At 38.1% G+C, this 19440-nt stretch overlaps 1 protein-coding gene across 3 annotated transcripts in view; it reads left to right on the forward strand.

The window, feature by feature from the left end:
- Positions 1-19177, forward strand: part of MBNL2 (muscleblind like splicing regulator 2) — a 97654-nt gene extending 78477 nt beyond the window's left edge. For all 3 annotated transcript variants that reach the window (XM_085305967.1, XM_085305969.1, XM_085305968.1), the window contains one exon: positions 16266-19177. In XM_085305967.1, coding sequence (XP_085162093.1) covers positions 16266-16393 — 128 coding nt within the window. In that variant the 3' untranslated portion in view covers positions 16394-19177. The remainder of the gene's footprint in view (positions 1-16265) is intronic.
- The last annotated feature ends 263 nt before the right edge of the window (positions 19178-19440 follow it).

The raw sequence follows: 19440 nt of genomic DNA on the forward strand, positions 1-19440 counted from the left end.
AAAAAAATTCTCCTGGAGAATTTTTTTTCATGTTTACCCATCAAAAAAAAAAAATCTGTTTTGTTTTGTTTTTTTTAAAGTCGTTTATAGCAAGTGTTTGTTGGACAGGTTGCACTTATTTAGAGTTAACATTTATCGCAAATAATGATGTAGCTATGTTTTGTGTTGCAATGTTTGTACCTAATTATCGTGTAATTAACCTGGCTGGAGTTAGAATCACCATAGCACCAGACTACTTGCAATAGTCTTTTATTAACTCCTGTGTTCAAAAGGAAGATTGTGACAGATTTCAAACGTTCAGGTGTGTTAATGTAATCTTCTCCATACAGCATTGTGGAAGTGACTAATTTGTAAGTGTGGAAGCTGTCTAGAATAAGAAGTGGGACAAGGCAGCTGGAAAAGAAAATGTGAGAAACAAAATTGAATGTTTTCTGTAAATGCTAGTCCACAGCACTGTAGATGCTGATGACTGTCTGCTTTATGTCTGAAGGCGTGCCTTCAACCTGGAAACGTGATTTCCCTAAGGAAGGCCGTGGTTGCAAAGAATCCCTAAAATTATTGGCAGAGACAGAGCAGGAAAGAAAATACTCTCTCCCCCTTTTTTGTGTGATTTGTTATGCTAATGGTGGGTTTAGTTTTATTAGGGTTTCCCCTTCCTCCTGTAGGATCTGATTCGCACAGGAGATAACTGTTGCAGCTCTTAGTGTGCGACTTTGGCTCTTCCGTTCAGGCTGTAGAGATGCCCCCTCCGAAGCTCGAGACATCTGCTAGGGGAAGGGCTGCCACCTCCGCTTGCGCTGTGGTCGCCCCGGCTCTTTTCTGGCTGCGTGATCGTGCTCGGGCGTTCCTGTGTGAGAGCTGGGATGTGCTGTTCTCCCCCAGGGTTTCCAAGGTCACGTTGGAGAGGAGGCAGGTGGATTTGCTCCCCAAAAGAAAGTAAAGGGTTGTGTCGTGATCATGCCGCTTTGTGACGGTCCTGGACAGACCGAGAAGCTGTTCTGGAGCTAGCAGAAACGCACCCTCCTTGACTGATTCCTCTCCCACTCAGCAATGAATTGGGAGGAAATCAGTGAGAATGTATTGCTTAGTAATGCCGTACCAGAAGACTTATTTTTTAACTGCCTGTGCCAAAACTATTTCAAATATCCCACAAAAAATAGAAGTTTCCGTAACAGTAAATGTATAATAATCTAGGGAAAATATACTACCTCTGAAATACACCTTTTTTAAAGAAACACAAACCAGTCCATTTTCTCCTTTTTTTTGTAGGGCTTGTTTGCCAACACAACACAACACAACTCTGTTTGCCAACAGAGTGGCAATAGTACTTGTAGCTTTTTTATCAAAAAGACACTCTTTTTGCATTCCTTTCTGAAAGTCTAATCCGTTTTAGTGAAGAAAATGCTTGGGCCAAGAAGAGAAGTGTAACAGGCAAATGACACATTTAACTGTCCTCTTCTGTTTCTTGGGGTAAGGTAATGCAGGGAGATAACACCATGGCTGGGTAGGCTGAAGAGCCTGTGGGTGTGATGGGTTGCAGGTTCTTGGTAGTGGACACAGAAGAACAATCTCTGCAACAGAAAATGATCTGAGAGCGTTCAGTGTAGTTTTGTGGTCCTCAGATGGTGGCACAGGGACTTGAAAAGGACAAGGGGATATGAGGAAAACAGGGCTGTTTTGAGAGCAGATCAGTTCCCCTCACCCATCCCCACCCCAGTGYGCTGTATCTCTGCCCTCAACACTCCCAGGCCCCAGAGAGAAGTTTTGCATGAGCAGCAAAGGTGCTAACCATTGCTGAAGTAAAACATATTTACACACCTACAAAAGGATCAGTAAGCAGTCTTTTCTTTCTTTTTTCTTTTTCTTTTTTTTAAGAGACTACTTTCACATGAGTAACTTTTGCTGATGGGAAAGTCAGAGGTGTGCTATGATGCTCTCAGCGCAGATTTTGTTTGCAGTGGAGGATTACAGCATTTTAAGAGCATTTACAACAAATGTTATAAAAATGTGTATGTGTCTGTCTGTATTTAGTTGTGTGTGTATGTGTGTGTACATATATATATAATACACGTATATATATAATACACTGCTGAAATTAGAGGATGGTTTACCACTAGGATGGGTTTCCTCTTCTTTAATTTCAGCCAAGTAGAAGTTTGGCATCCAGTTCCTCTGCTTTTCTGGAAAAGTCTGTGCTGGGGCAGGATGAATTCCCCCCGGAGGTCAAATGAAGTGCTTTAGCTAGTACTGTAGCTTCAGAAGCTACAGTAAGAAACTGTGTATGTCAGAGTAGTAGCACGTGTTTATAAGAGGTGAAGCTCCAGCTTTGCTGTTTCTTTACAGCCTTCTAACAGTTGGAGATCAGTCTGCCCTGGAAAGGGCCCAGCAGTAACCTTCAGTATTTCGCCAGACCCAGAAAAACAGAAGAAGCCAGGAATTAACTTGAGTTCAGCTCACAGCCTAGTTCATGGTCATAGAGTCCTTTGCAGTTTTCCTTTATTATGTATTTAAACTTCTGTATATTTCAGAAAAATGATTTGTTCCTATCTGGATAAAATTTCCTTTCCTGATTTGTGCTGCATTGAGGCCCCTTTACTTATTTGTGGGATACAATCTCCTCTTTTCAGTTTTCTGCTGCAATTTTCTTATCATCGTGCAGTCTTCAGACTATCTTGTTTCTGCGTCATGCCAGGCATGAAAGGAAAGTCATAGTAGTGCTTTACCATTTGACTCAGTAACAATTGACTTAATATTCTGGTGGTCTTCTGAGGAAGGATTGCTGAATTTTCTGGAGGGAGTCTGATGTTCCAGGTGTCTTAGAAACACTGGTGGGAGAAGACACCAGTATCCCAAAAGCTATGGAGTATTAGCTGACAGCTAAAAAAACTCTATTGAGCCCAGAAGACTGTTTAGTATGTGCTGATGGTTTGTATTTTGAGAAAGAGGATCTATGTCTCATGTCTTTTCTACAACTTTTCTTTCTGAAAATAGCGTTAGCAAGAAGGCACAAAATGTGCCTGCACTTTACCCATTCACAATCAGTCACACTCAGCCAGCAACTCTGTGTGTTTTGTGTTCGATGAGAGCATGAAATGAGACAAATGAGAAAATTTACAGGGTTAAAGGCTATAGCATAATACACACGTGCTGGGAGACCCAGTTAAGACTATATGGCAAATTGGAAATCTCTTACTTTCCTAACTTAAAGTAGTTCAGTTTAAAACCAAAATCATTTTATTTGATTGTACTTTTGAGGGGAGGAGAATTGTTTTGACTTGGTACAATGGAAACAGGATTGAGTAAAAGCTATCCTACTTCCAGCAAACTCTTTTTTATAAATTCTGATAAAAACATTTCCTATAAGAGAGAACGTTGTTGCCACTCACTACATTTAGAYATTTTACAAGGGAGTATCCCCACTTTCTCTAGCTGCGGGGCTTTGATGGGAAGGGGATGAAGGAGGGAGTTCTSCCCCTTAGAGGGGTCCAGTGGAAGGCACATTGACTTCTGGAGCTCTGTGAAGAGTTCAGGAGCATGATCCGTGAGAGCTTCAAGGAGCCCTTTGTGTTCACCTGCCTGCCCTTTCTTTCCTCCCACAGTCACAACTTCTCCAACCATTCCTACCAGAGTGATGGTGGAAGTTACAGCTGTTTAACCTTGCATAGACTCTTAACTAGCTTACGTTCAGTTGTTTTGGGATATTGCCAATATTTTCTTGCAGATTGGAACCAACAAAGTTCCAGAAAAGTATATAATGAAGAGAATCCTTGGAGAATATACATGGAAGGTTTRGTACTAGCTCCCTCTAGTGCACATGTGTGGACAAAAATACATAAAACATTTTATTTAAAGCATTAATGTAATAATTGTGTGTAAATATATACTTCAAAGATCTTTAACAAAACATTTAATTATTGCTTACATAGATAGTGAACTAGCAGTATCCAAGCAAGCAAAGCTACTGTTACTCTCAGCTTTGCTCACAGATAACTATGATTTTAGAGAATGATCTATCCTAATGTTGTTTGTCAGAGGTGTTATTCTYAGTTCTGGAACTGTGTTATTCCAATTTCAAATAAGGCCAATGTGCCAATTTACTTACTGCTTTTTTTTTTTTAATTCTAAGTAGAAAGCCTTACTGTTGCTTCATTTACAAATATCCATTGATGAGTCCTACAAGGATTACAGGGATGGGATTCAGTTTGAAATAAAGATACCTAATTGTAGGTGTCTGAGTTGTCTATATGTGAGCTGGAAGTTTAGGTGCCCATTGTGAACTGTTRAGATCATCAGCACAGTCAGATGAAGATTGGAGAACAATTTGGCTCGCTCTGTGGTAGACACAACAAAGCTTGTTGCAATTGTTTAAACGTGTGTCTACTAACATTTAAGATTGTCCTAAGACAGCCTTTGATGTTTAGGTTATCCTATAATATTATATGAAATAATGTCCAGGCTCCATTGACTTATTGACTAGATTGTATCATGCCATTGATTGCAGTGGGAATTTAGACACCAGCATTTATGTGTCTTAATCTTTAAGACACATAATCTTCAAGCCTAATGAGTATGTCTTCAGTTCTTGATGGTTACAGGGCAATCACCAAATTCCAGATTGCTTTAAAGAAAATAGTCTTGCTTATATCACTTTGGTAGAGAATATACATACTTTTATTTTCCATAGCACCAAAATGTGCAGAAGGCTAACATAAAAACAGCATTGCAGAGAATACTAGTTAAAGATATTATATAGTCACTACATTATTCTACTGGTTACAAGACCTTTAATCAAGGAAAAAAAATTAAAAGGCAGATGTAGTAGAAAAGGGAAATTCTTATAGGCCATGTGTGTGGGGGGGGAAGGGAAGATCAACAGGCTGTCTCATGCTAAAGGTTGTGATTATCTAGCACAGCTGTTTTAAATTATGCATCAGTTTTTGCACTAAATTAGGTGGCAATTATGCAGAGATATTAATTATGAAATCATTCAATTGTCTACAGTTTTGTTGGAAACCATAAAAATACAACAAAGTGAAAATAAAAATAGTTGTCAAGTACAAAACAAAAACAGAAAAAAACAATTAAAATACATTCCCCAGCATTCAAAAAGTAGTTAATATAACATAAATTATAAACACGCCAAATGTTTAATGAGGATTTGAGAAGCTGCACATGGCAGCTTCTTCAAGAATGAGGGGAACAGGAAAATGCAGCAAGAAAACACCTCTCCTGGGAAGAGGAGGTGCAAGGTTGTGAGATAAGTTAGTCAGCTYTCCCAGAGGTAGACTTCCATGGGACTGAAATGTCATGTAGCACCAATTCAGCCCCATGCAACTGAACTTCTTTCTGCGTAAAGCAGAAGCACTTTATGGCAGTTCTTCCCTCTTGCAAATAGACTTACGTGTCCCCAAAAGGACTTCCTCTCCAGTCTACCCATTTATCCCCATGCTGGCAGGGCAGGTGGCCATCATCAGTATTGCTGAGGACTGAAAAGGCATTTTTGTCTCACATTCCCTTTGTTCTTTGTGGAAACCTGCTGAACTTGTAAACAAGGATAAAAGTAACAAATATGGAGTAAATGAATTGGAGAGACTCTCTCCCTGGAAGGGAGAAGGAAAACAGATGCTTTTCTTGGTTAAAGGCAACCTCTTGAGAAGGAAAGTGGAAAGGTGAAAGAAATGTTATTTGCATCCTGAGTGCCAATAAATAACAACATTGCAATTAGGAGTTTATGCTAAACTATTGTTACTGTTTTGAAAGACTTTACATTGCAGTTTCTAAGGGAAGAGATAAGAAAGTAAAGAATAGGTTTCTAAACAATTTTTGTCTTCTTGGGTAAAAATACTGGGTTTAAAAAATCTAGAAAATCCAAAGTAAATCCTCCTGTAGAACATCTCTGTTCTTAGCAACAGAAAGAGTGCTTTTAATCTGACGTCAAAAAGTCTAGAAAAGGAGACAGAAGTACATGTTCTTTTCTCAGAAACATCATTAGAAGGGCATGTTTGCAGAGAGCGAGCCCTGAGCAGAAAGGCTTTGGGTATTGGTGGAGCCCATGCTTAGTGCTGTGCTGGGCCACAGAGGTAGCAGCCAGCTTTGGGATCTCGGATGYGGGACTGGATGTCTCGCCTTGGCCGCTGGCCCCGAGCACTGGTTCCTGCCCCGGTCTGGAGAAATGAACCTTCAGAAAGTTAAATGTAGTTTACATGTTCCAAAATACTGCTGTAAACACTCCAGCTTTGTAATTTAACTGGGCAACACCCAGCAGTTCTAAATACCTGCTAGTATTTTGCTCTCAAAGGCCATCCAGTTGACCTGACATGGTCTACTGCTTGTGAAGGGGCAAAGGAACAAGATTTGTTCTCTAACGCATTTTTTACAAAAGGTTAAAATTCTCAATTTCTTTGTTTTATGACATATGGCAATAACAAGTGGATTTACTGGTTTGGTGCGGTGTTTCWTTTTTCCCTAAACTATCCTTCATCATGAAGATACTGAAGAGTAATTTCTTTTAGGAAGGTATTTGCATAGCTGTAGTTAGTCATRGAATTAAATGGAACCCTAAACTATTCGCTGCCTATTTCACGCTAGACATCCAAAAATCACAAGCACAATTTCAAGCAAGTTCTACTATCTTGAGACACCGAGTTACATGTAAGTAACTTTAACTTTCAAAATTAACAATTTGCGAACTCAAGAAGTCAGAGCTTTTAGTCTTAAAGGCCACAGGAAATCTCAAATAGCATCAAAAAAGACTATGTGAATCTCCTTGAGCAACTGACATTACAACAGGCACAGCAACACTTTGTTTTTATAAAGTGTAGAGGTGGCAAAGAAGCAAAACCAGAAGTTTGCCCCCTAACATTTAAAGGAACTCTACTTTAAACCTAGTGCAAATTAACTTAAGTGTTTTATTTTCAGTAACATTTTTTGATCACTTCAGTTCTGATAGTCTGTTCTGTGTATATGATGAAGATTGCTGGTAGGCTTGCATACAGAATTCTAGATCACATGCTAAWAGACAAACAATAAGCGGGAAAAATGGAAAATCTGTTTTTTATAGGAACTTCCATCCCCCGCAGGYAGGGAGAAGTGAAAACTGACTTCCTCTGTTGGCCTGCTAGATGGCAGCATCACATAAGATGAGAATTAAGCAAAGGCCAACATTTATTTCTTTTATATAACAAAAATCTACATGTATTCCCCTCTCCTGTTATAGACTCTTTTAACTTTTATAGCATTGCAGTTAAAATAGTGTATTTATATTTGTGAAGATAGCTTCCTTTAATGTTCTTGCTTTCAGTTTTTCAACAAATTATATTTTGATAAGTTGAGTAAAAATCTTTTGGGCCATATTTTCTATTTTTTAAGAATAGAAAAACTTTTCTAAGGTCAAGTGCACATACAGCTTATGTAAGTGTTATTTTCCATCATAAAATTTTAACAACTCAGTGCAATGCAGAGCTCTGAATGTATTTGTTTGTAACTCTGCTCATTGAAATAATTGCAACTGTGCATCTCTAGTTGTTTCAACTATTTTCTTTTGAAAGAAACTAATGCTATATTTTTATTTCAGTGTATCACTTATTACATGAACATTTTGCCCACTAGAAATGCCATTCTTTGGCTTTGAGTGTGCAGGCAGCTGCCCACATAACCGCAGTGGACTGATTGATTGATTGATTAATTTAATTTGTTGTTCCTGTAATGCCTTTCAACTTGAGGCTGAGGTTTGCTAAATTTGACTGACTTCATTTATGGCACAATATTGTGTCCGGTGACAGACAGTAGTACATGCCTATATGAGAGTATTCAGCTAAGAAGAAAATTAAAGAAGCAGTAGAAGTAGTGGACAGAAGTCAGGAACATTAGGTTTTCCTCAAAGAAGTTACATGTATAGTGAGTCTTAAAAGTCTGAGCAAAAGTTCAGTAACTAAAACAAGTATATCCTGTTTTAAGTATGGTGGGTGATGAGTAACCTTGAAGAAAATACAAATTTGTTGCTTTTCTGTGTTTAAGTTAAGCACTGAATGTTGCAGGAGAACAGTTTTTGCTTTGAACAGAATCTGAATTAGAAACCCAGGTTTTGGGAGGGGAGATTTACAGTGCAGTTGTAACTGCTGAGAACTCGAGAGAAGGGCTAGCTGGGCTCTCTGTGCTGTGGCAGGGTTCTCCTAATGGGCATGGCAAGTGTTCAGTGACAAACTAGTCTTGGATGATTTGAGCATACATGAAATGTAAGAGGAAAACACAAAGTAGGTGTTGTAGAAAAAGTACTGAATGAGGAAGACTATAAAAGTATTCAGGCTTGAAGAAGTAGCACTCTTTTTTACAAGAGAAATACAGATGTTTTCATAAAGAATGCACAACGCGTGCTTGATCTTTCACTCCTTTGTTCTCTCAGTTCCTCTGTGTAAGCCTGTTATGGGAGTTTCTAAAATTCAAGAAGAGAAAGAAAATCACCTAAAAATAGGAAGTGAAAAATACAGATGATTGCACTCACTCAGACCTTCTGAAAAGTAATATTGAGTGGCTATTCAAAAGAGTGCTCCTAAAATATTATAGCAGTGGTTTTTTCGTTTCTATGCAGTCCATTTGTTGCCTGTGCAGTTAATAAAAAATGAATTTTGGTAGAACATATTAGAGTACGTTATGATCAGTTTTAAGGACTGCATTATTTATTATTTTTGAGAAGAACATATAAGACCAGGTTGCTTTGATTTTAAAAGCAACTAATCCTGTTTCTTTGAAGTGAGTAAATACCTATTAAGTTACACTTAAATATGATAAAGTACTGTTTGAGGAAATACCTATTAAAGCTCGTAAGTGTGCCAAGGAGTTAGCAGCACTAGTCGTTTTGGACTCTCTTTTGGACCTTGTTATATTAAATGAGAAGAATGGTGTTGCTGAATCCTGAAGTCTTCTGGGGTTCCCATAGTAGACTTGATCTTTACTTTAAAATCATCAAGAAGAGCCAAATTCAGACGATATCTCTGTCAACTTTATAATACTGTAATGGCCAACAGCTTGTGCCTAATGGAATGAAAGTATCCTGGCAGGATATGTCCACCTCAGCATGAATATCTGACCCTCAGCCATTTCCAGATACGTATTATCAACTCCTGGTGTAGGAGTTCAAGTCTTTTACCCAAACAGACTGAATAAAAGAAGGATAAAAGAATTAGGAATTGTAATCTTGGTTTAATGAGAAATGGATCTTTACTATTTATAAGAGATCACTAATATTTTTCCCTATAAAAGGAACCAAATACTCTAAAAATATTTATTTGTGAAGCTGATAYGGCATTTTTCTTATTCCTCCTGTAGCTGTAAGAATTAAGTCTCTATTTCTCCCATTGGCTAATGCTTTGGATTTTCACTGATAAAACATTATTATATTGTATCCCAAAAAAACTTGATTGAATTAGTTTGCAGGGGTATGTGATTATGTGTTTCTCAAATCACACTGGCTGTGACAATGTACAGTTCTGTGTGTGTTGGCTGGTAATAATCCAATTACATGGGATATGTATAAATGTTGGCAGACCCAAAGAAATATGAGTAACCAAATGGGTAGGCATTTTACCTCAGCAGTGGTGGGTGGGCAGAAGGGTAGATGGTCCTGGAAGCACCATGGGACTGGAACAGACAGAACTGAGGATACACAGATTTAGGAAAGAAGATGGAGGTGAAGGCAGGGCACTAGAATAGCAGTGTCAGAGGATGAGCTGTGATATATGGCAAACAAATAGGACCTCCACAGCTCAGGAAACACCTTAAGCCCACTATGTTAGTTACTGGATGAGCAGGTGACCAAGGAGATCATCTGAGACCTAGAGAGCTCGCCGTATTTGTATGAATCCGAGGTATTGTCGTTGATGAGCAAAATAGACAAATGTGATGGAAATGCATTGGATTAGTRAAGAAACAAGAAGATAAAATCCGCTCTGTATAAGATTAAGAAGAGGTCTACAGTTAGTGGCGTGGGGGGCAGGTGTAGACATTCAGTCAAAATGCTGGAAAGGAGAACAAGGTTTCTAGCCATCAGAAGAATGAGCAACCTCTGGTAAGAGCGGCAGAAGAAGGAACTTGGTGACGGAAAATGGAGCTTAGTATGTTTATGAACAGGTTTGTATGAAGTTATCAGCGGGGAGTAGCAGGATTGACAAGGTGGTTGCARCCAGACTGTCCAATTCTCTTAGTAGTTCCTTGTTTTGTTTGGGGGGGGCTTTTGTTCATTTTTTCTTTTGCAGTGCTTGTGGATGACACTGTAGAGAGAAATGATAGCGGTACAAACTAGTGACAATCAGTAATGGCATTGTTGGCAGTTTTGAATGTGGACATGGACAGATCAGTGAGGCAGGCATGACAGGTGAAGGGATACATAAATGTGCAAATGTGTTTAATAGAGGTAAGAGAGGGGGACTCCTGGGAGAGTGACGAGCTATGATGTAGCTAGGACAATCAGGAAGGGACTTCAAATAGGGGATTACGGCTAGTGTCAAGACCAGTAAAAGAGAAATTACAATAATGAAGGTGGGAGAGACGAGGAGTGTAAGCAAGCACCTTGCTACTCTTAATTTTCAGAGAAGGCAGGTTGTTTTTAAGGTTATAMTGGTAGGATCAGTGAAATTTCGAGCCATCTTAGCTGTTAGCTAGCTGAGGACAGTGTCAGATCACATGCCTTGGAAGATCATAAATGGATGTCCTGGAGTAGAGGTTTAAAAAGCTCTATTTGGTGCTCCATGGAGGTGCTGCTACTGCAGCCAAGGAGAAGTACGGGGCAAAAAAGTCAATCTGTAAGGCTATATAAAATTTATATAAGCATAGCTGATATGGTGATGATTACTTTCATTAAATGTCTGAACATTTACTCATCCTTTTCCACTTTTGCTTGAAAAAGAAAGAGACTTTAATTTGGGAAAAAAGGACAAAGCACATGCCACAGAAGAGCATTTTAAGAGAAAATGAAAAATACAGAGATGAATGCACTTCGCAAAGGCAAGAAGAAATATAAATAGTTGTGGGTTTCATGTCAAAGGGAAGAAATCCTTCATGTTAGTTTTATTTTTAGAACGTGGAAGAAGTTATGAGATAGCCTGATAGGAGCAGGCTGTCTGAAACTACCTGTCATTTTGAATGTATACCCCAGATATATCTGTCCGTTCTTCTGCTCATATGAAAAACATGAAAATAGAAAATGTTATTGTGGTAGGATTAATCTGCACTGATGTAAGTGTCTGAAAGTTAAATATCTCAATATGAACTGTTTGTCATAGACTCTTACATTTAGTGGAGAGAAAAAAGCACCATCAGAGGATGACCTGTCTCCTGATACTGGGTAGGTAGATTTAAGACTGAGTGACCAACTGAGGCTTACATGTTCAAAGTTATGCAAGTTGAATCTTGTCTTCAGGAAACTCCTATTACTCTATTGCTGTACAGACAGAAGGCTGAGTAGTCTGAGATACTTGCTGAGTATGAGTACGTTTTTGGAGGGACAGATGCTTTGCAATATGGAGGTCAGGTGGAGTTTTAATCCTGTCTTTCAATGTATTAACACTTACAGAGCGAAGTGTAATTTGGAGAAATAATTTCAAAACTTCTTAAAGAGAAACATCTCAGAGATGTAGTAAAATCRTGTTTTTCTGCTGACCACTGTGACTGATCTTTTTTGCTGCAGTGCTAAAGATCATGTACACCAAATTCATGCTGGATTTTAAAATTTTTAAATTAAAATTTTCTAGATTCATGGATGTATACTAAGTATGGGACTGGAAAGAGTACTTAACACAGAAACTATCAGAGAAAAAAGAATCTTCATGAGTTGCAGCAATCAAGATCTCAAGCCAAATTCAGAATTGCTGAATTCATAGTGTGCAGTCATGATTTTAGGTTATATGGATAAGAAAATTCTGTGAACTATATTGACTAAAGCAATGCACTTAGTAATCCAGATGCCAGAAAAGAGTTCACAAAGTTTGAATTTCCACCTTATTTTAAAAAGTTTCTTGAATTTTACCTTTTCAGTCTTGAGACAATAACCAGCTACAGCCGYCTTTGCAGGGTTGAAAGAAATTCCAGGCTGCTGTGGAGCTGTGCACTACATAGAGCAGACTGGTATTTTGGTGAGAAACTGAAAGCATTGACAGTAGCATACCTCTGGGTTGTGTTTCCCATGGAGCGCACTGCCGAGTTGTATCACCATTAGGAATATCCGAGGTTGCCCTGGCTAAATTAATGGGGAATCTATGTTACGCAATGGGCTTAATGACACTGCAGCCCTTTACAGGGCCTGAAGGCTTGTAAAAGTTTAAATGAGCCGTGCTTTTATAGACAGGAGAGAAAGTCATGGCATTTGGGAGCCTACAATATTTTTAGAGGTGGCAAATTTGGAAGAGCAAAGATTTCTTGGCAATTAGAAAGTATTTTGCAGAAATTTTGATCTACGGTATGTCTCACCAGTTTCATTGAGACCTAGCAACTAACACTGGCACAACTGTGCCAACAATTAGTGATTTGACGCTACAGAGTGGCATTCTTYCTGCCACATCGCCTCAACAGGTACCAGCTGAGAAGGCAATGGAGAGCATACCCTATGTCTGTGATTACCTCAAAAAATGCTCTCACTGTTCTTAAATCCTACGTGGTATATACATAAATATCCCAGGTTATAAGTACTGGTCCGTTCTGCTTTTGCTAGAAGTAGTGTTCTTTTTGGATCTATTAGTGCAGTGGCAGTGTGTTTTCATGCACATCTGTATCCATGCCTATGGATATGTGTATGGTCTTACCCATGCAGAGGATGAGAAAGTGCTCTCTCATGCTTGACCCATCTTTACACATGGCAGTATGTGTGTACACAAGTGCATGCATGCACACATACCCCACAGATAGTCTTATTTTCTTTTTTATGTTTACATTTACTAYGATAAAAGTGACTACATTATGTCTAACAAAAGTTACTGTGATGTATAATGAAAATAATAGTATCACTGAAAATGAGTCATGTACGCATACATTTGAGATCTCATTCTTCAAACAGTAGTGAACAGGAAGGCGGTTGGACCTATCTGCAAGTAATAAGGGAGTCTCCCCTGTAATACGTATCTGCAAATATGTTCTTTGGTCGATATGTTCTGTACAATTTCTCCTTTTWTCAACATGCAAGAGGTGAGGCAATTAGCAGTGGTGCAGGCTTAGCCTACATGTACCTGCAGTTTATTACTTTGAATGTAAACTAAACAGGAGAGGTTCACAGTGTGTTTGCCTTGTAAAGTAGTTTAGTATTTTATGTTTCTGTGTCAGACACAGTGCAAAAACAGTTGCAGAAGCTGCTGCATGTGTATATAGCTATGGTAGAGATGTGATACCTTTCGAGAAATAGAGTGTGAGCGTATAATTAAAGACTATGGGATGCATTTTACACTCTGTGGCTAAGGTTAAAAAAAGAAAACATAGCTTCTCAATTCTGAGTCTCTGCACTGGAGAATCTTGTTCTGAGGAGAGACTTGAGCTTTTTCTTTTCTCCCTGGCAGGACTCCTACATATACTAGAAATAGCCAGGGTGCAACGTGCCCTAGTTACATCCCCTGCAGAAGTGGCAGTGCAGCGAGGAAGTTGCTATAGGAAGGAGCTGGCTCCGTAGCCACTGGTCACCACAGAAACGTGCAGGAGGGTGAGCTGCAGCTGCAGCTGGAGCCACCAAAACGGGAGGTGCTCACCTACATATGCAAAGTGCCAACCTTGTCTTTGCTGATTCTTGAGTTTTGAGTGAGGTTAGGCAAGTGCCCCAGGGAGCCTGCGTGAGGGACGCACATGGACAGCCCCACTCTCTTCTAGCGATACAGTCCAGGATCATACCCACTGCCCCTTCTGGCATATGTTTTGGGGGAATTGGGGGTGTCAGGCTTGCAGAGACATTTGACTTTTCAGGATATCTTGCGAAAAGGGGCAGTCAGCTCTTTCTGTCTTTCCTCCGTATGTACCTCTGAAACTGTGGTACAGGGAGAAAAAATCTATAGAAAAATACAAGCTGTATCTCCTCAAAAACTAGCAGAGGATGTAGGCAGCTGCAGTATATGAAATTCTAATTTCTTTAAACTGATTAGATTTCAGGTTGTGTTCCATTAAATTAGACTATAGGATCCCTTAAATGCATTTGTGTGATTATGGTTAAGCCCGTATTGCTAAAGCTGCTTGTATTAATTACATTGACATATTGGGCTGTAACATGCTAAAAATATCAGTGCTGATAATCTTTGTCACTTCTTATTTTCAGCATGGCTATATTCTTTGTACTTACTATCAAGCCACAATGCTGTAAATGGACCAGGATTTTATCACAGTAGGGGTTTTATTATTTCAGCAAAAATATTTCTTTATTATTTCAACAGGAAACAGAAGATAGACCAAAAAAACCTAACAAACTTACAATGAGTGGAAGTCATTAAAAATATATATCCTTATTGTATGCATCATATATTTAAATATTAAGCCCTTTGCAGCAACAGGTTGTCATTACAACTGGGCTTTGAGTGTTGCCAGATTATCAGGACTGATGATAAAATGTGTTTTGGCATGCCAGTGGGTTATGTAGGATCAGGGAGCTTGTAGTTACGTACAGATACCAGATATTGCTGGAGACTGTTTCTTGCCTCTAAGTATGTTTCCAGCTCAGAGCGAGTGGATTATTTAAGGAGTGCAAAGCTTGAACAGAATGGACAAATTGTGGGTGCCTTAGGAAGTGGGTTCACATGTTTTGAGTATGTTGTCCCACCAGCACAGAGCTCTTCCCAAAGTCCGCCGGGAGAGAGGGGGGCGACGCTTAGGTGTGACAGCATTTGTGTGGCTCCTGCCAATGCTTCACATTATTGACAAKTATTTAATTGAACAGAGGTGTCTTGGCAGTTGTCTGGAATAGTTAACTGTCTTCGCAGCACAACGTACCTAAAACAAAACATTCCACTCAGTTTCAGGACATGATTCACACAGTGGCTGCAGGYATTTATGGTTGCGAGGTGGGTTCAAATGTGATCTCATAGATGACTAGAGTAAGTGTCTTCCATGCAGTGAGGCGTGTTTCTTTTTTAGCGATCTGTATGTCAGAGGTAGTATGTTGCTAAAGTTATTTTCAAACTATTTTTCCCCTTTTAAAATACAGATTACATTAAACAGCAGTCTTTGTAACGCACAAGTAGGTCAGAGTGCTGTCATGACTGTCTTGCTTACTACCTACAAGTACAATTTAAAAATATGCTGAATGCCAAATTAAACAGTGAAAGCAAGTGTTTCACTCTGATTCCTTGCAGACTTGTACTTTAGTCTGGAGTACAGATGTAGCAGTGGTGTGAGGAAACATCATGCTGCTTGCTTTTAACATCACGTTCACTGATAGCCGTTCTAGGCAGACGATAGAAATCTGGATTGTTTTCCAATCCTGTGAGCTGGCTGAGTTTCTTGTTTTTAAAGAGTGCTGTGCATGCTCTGCCGTTCGCCTTTGGGGTATTGGAAGCACAGCAGCTCACCTCTGTAAAATGGTTGCTTCACCCTCAGTTTGAAACATCTGAAGGTAAACCAGCAAGGTCAGCCACTAGCTGTGCTCACCAGAGTCCCGTTCTCATCATTCCTTGGGATCTCCTGACATGAGGAAATGGGAGAAAACTCTTCATTTCATTGACCTGCAGATAATTTTTAGGAAATCAGTGGTTGCTAAAAATGCATTGAAAAAATACTTTGACATATTGAAAATATCCAGCTCAGTACATTTTTCTGCTTGAGAGTGGTGGGTGGCCCTGCCTCCACCCTTTTTTCTCCCCATCTTTCCTGATACTATGGGGCATGGATCTGAGCTTTCAGATAGYAGTGAACACTGATGCAGTTTTCATTCTCAGCGTCCTCGAGAAGCACAGARCCCCTTCTCCTCCTTTTGGCATTGAAGGGTGCTAAGGGCGCCCGGCGCCTCTAAGGATTGGCCTCACGTTGCAGGGCCCTTCCTCGGCCACGTTGGCRCGGCGCTCTCGCACCTTTCTGCTATTTTGATATGTAAAACATCCCTTGTGTCCGCTCTTATGCATTTGAGGAGGTATAATTGGGAGGAAGACGACCAGGTTTGTGAAACGCAAATGCTTTTATAAACCAGCGTAAGAATGTGGGATGCTCTCTTGTACAAACTATGCCTTACTTAATTAGGCCAAAACCGCACGGTTTGGCAAATTGCTGTCATAACGTCACCTGAAAGTGCAATCACGTCTTCRTTTCGTTAACAGATAATCCTGAAATAATCAGCAGAAACGGAATGGAATGTCAAGAAGCCTCCCTGCGAATGGCAAAACCCGGTTACTGTACATACTATCCTGTCTCCTCCTCTCTAGAGTTGCCACAAACTGCATGCTAAGTAACAAATTTGTTCTGACGGACAAATCACAAACTCTTCAAAAAAAAAAAAAGGAAAAAAAAAAAAAAAAGCTAGTGCTGCTATGTTATATATGAATATTAAATATGGTATGCTTACTATATTCCAACCTAAAATAGTTAACTACCTGATACCAGCTGTGATGTTTCAAGACATAAAAGGTAACATTTAGTTTTAAAGGTTTTCTAAACATAGTTTACTTCTTGCAAATATTGTCTTTTCTCCATAACTATAACCTACAGCAAACAGTCCAATTAAGTTAGTCTTGTGAGATTCAGTGTTTATGAATCTTTCAAGTTCAGCAATAATTAATTTGTATTGGCTAAAATCTTATTCCAGTTGCAGGTTTAATTTTAACCYCAATTATCAATGGATTTCTTCTTGGTTTAAAAATCTTGGTTTTGCTCCCCTAGTGAGTTGATTCCAAGACAAAGAAAATGAAAAAAAGCGACATCCCCTGCCAATTTAGATATTTTAGCCAGAAATCCAAAGTAAAGCACAAATTCTTTAGATGCACATAGCTGATGTTCAACTTGTATGGAGAAATTGCATTTGAATCATAGCAGAATAGCGGAAGAAAATTAAAAAATTTGCACAGTATGAGCTTCATACCCCCTTCAATCCCCAAAAGAACAAAGTCTTGAAAATATTATTTTACAAGTATATTTATAATGTTTTTAAAAGAGACTTTGCAGAAGTGCCTAAATTTTGTCACATCAGACTTGATGAAAGTGAGCCTGATGCCAACAGTCTAATCTTACAGGAAGCGAATAATCTTTCAAACTCATAATCGGGTTACCAAAAAGATCCAAGCTGTTAAGCAACTTCTATAAATGTAAAATMAAACAAAAAGACCAAACAAAAGGAGAAAAAGAAGGTGTAGATGACGAGATTTGTATGATATTCTAATTTAATTAAAATTCAGTTTAGTCACTGAAACTTGATAAGTGACTTTAATCTAGATTATTAACTGAACACTAAGAATGTAGGATGAGATTCAGTTTCATAAATCATTACTGTATTTGCATTTTTTTAAATTGGATTATCAGATTGTAACCAGATTAGAGTGGAGAAAAAATAGTTCTTTTAATTGTTTTTCTTTAAAAACATATTTTGTGTCACAAAAGTATGAAGATATCTTTAATACAGTTATATACATATTATATATACATACATACATATATATGGATGAAGCAGATTTTAATGTTGTTTACTTTTTTAAATACTTTGATTTACAAGGTAATTATATATGTATAATTAAAATTTCATTTGTTTGATTTGAGATTTGTTTCAAGCACTATTGTACCAAATATTTCATATTTCACATTTTATATGTTGCACATGTATCACATAAATTACATAGTTTTTAAATTATTGTTTAAAAAACAAGACAGCTGTTCTAAGTGGATATTATGTATAATTGTTTGCGGCATAAGTTTTCTATGTGGACTTTATTAGTGATTGCAGTATTTTAACTTAACCTCTTCAGATTGATTGTAAACTATTTTAAACTTCGGCAGCACTGCCTGTTCTGAACGACTGAAGGCACTAACCATATAATTATTTGTCTAGGAAATTACTTTCTGGGCTAAATCTTGTTTGTCCAATGTCTAATTACTATCTATTTATATATAAAGCTGGAGATCTGATCATCCGAAAGAAAAAAATAATCACAATTCGATTGTAAAATTAACATAGTGCTTGTAACGTTGCGTTAGTTTTAATTTGTGGAAAAATAATGTATCTTAACTTGTTACTTTAGCAGTTAAGGTATCACCATTATATACTATTAAACACTAATATTTGTAGACTTTCTCAGTCATTATAACTAGGTAGTTGACACTGCAACTTGCCTATATCTGTCAAAGTTGTTTTTATTTTTTTATAATAGTTAATTTAGGCATTTGGGTAGCTTATTGTATAATACTAAATGGTAAATTATCCATGTTGTTTAAATATTTTATGTAGATAACTCTTCAAAACATTGTTTGTGTGAACTTTTTATGTTTCAAAATAACTGTTATTCTATGTTTTTTACAATTAATCCAATACTACTATTTTTTGCCCATGGATGACAAAGCTTCAGTACATCAGGTCTTTCATCCAGATAAACTGACAGACAAAAAAAAAGAAATGTATTTTTAATAAGAGATCCACTTTCCGACTTTATGACTTTGTAATATTCCTAAAAGCTGTACAAGTACAAACCTATGCTAACAATAAGGAGGCAATTACAGAGATGTGCAAATACGTGTACAACAGATTCTGCATTTTATTTATTTATAAAGTAATTTTATAGACTATTTCAAAATTTGGGAAGATCTAAAACTATTTTTCTGTATAAATATTATTTGCCAAAACTTTGTTTATATTTTAAAAAGCCTAAAGAAAATGAGTAAATTTTAAATGCTTTGTTTAATTAAAAAACAAATAAAACCCCCCAAAAGAACCATGAGATGGCCAACACAGAGACAGTGAATACTGTAGCTGAGATATAATTTCAAGTTACTTGAGATGTCTCAGTGTTTATTTTCTTTAAAAGATACAGCACCTCACCAAAATACCTTTTTGTTTGCCTCTCTCATACAGTATAATTGACAACACTTAACAATGAATATTTCAGTAACAGTTACAGAAACCCCTTCATTCACTCTTTTTCAGCATAACTACTAGTGGTCTGTTAAATAGCCATTCTATTTCTGTTGTGACGTTAAATTCATTCACCCAATGTACAACCACTGAAATAAAAGAAGCATTTTAAAACAAGAGTGGAATCGGAGCAATCCTTTGCTGTGCTGTTAGTCTGCAGAAGGGGAACTAGGGTAACGGAAATAATCAAGCAAGAAGAGAGGGGGTGTTCAAAAAAGATTTTTTTATTTATTTTTCTCTTAACTGTGTGTTCAGTAACAAATGGGATCCCGTGGCTCAGGRTACACAGAGGTGTTTCGTGAGGAGACACACGCTCCTCTGCTGCTCTTGCTGGCGCTGAAGGCCGTGGGCCTGTTGACTGCAGCAGCACCATCTGCAAC

The sequence above is a fragment of the Rhea americana genome, unplaced genomic scaffold, assembly GCF_003343005.1.
Source record: "Rhea americana isolate MKP2758 unplaced genomic scaffold, rheAme1 scaffold_23, whole genome shotgun sequence".
Classification (NCBI taxonomy): Eukaryota; Metazoa; Chordata; class Aves; order Rheiformes; family Rheidae; genus Rhea; species Rhea americana.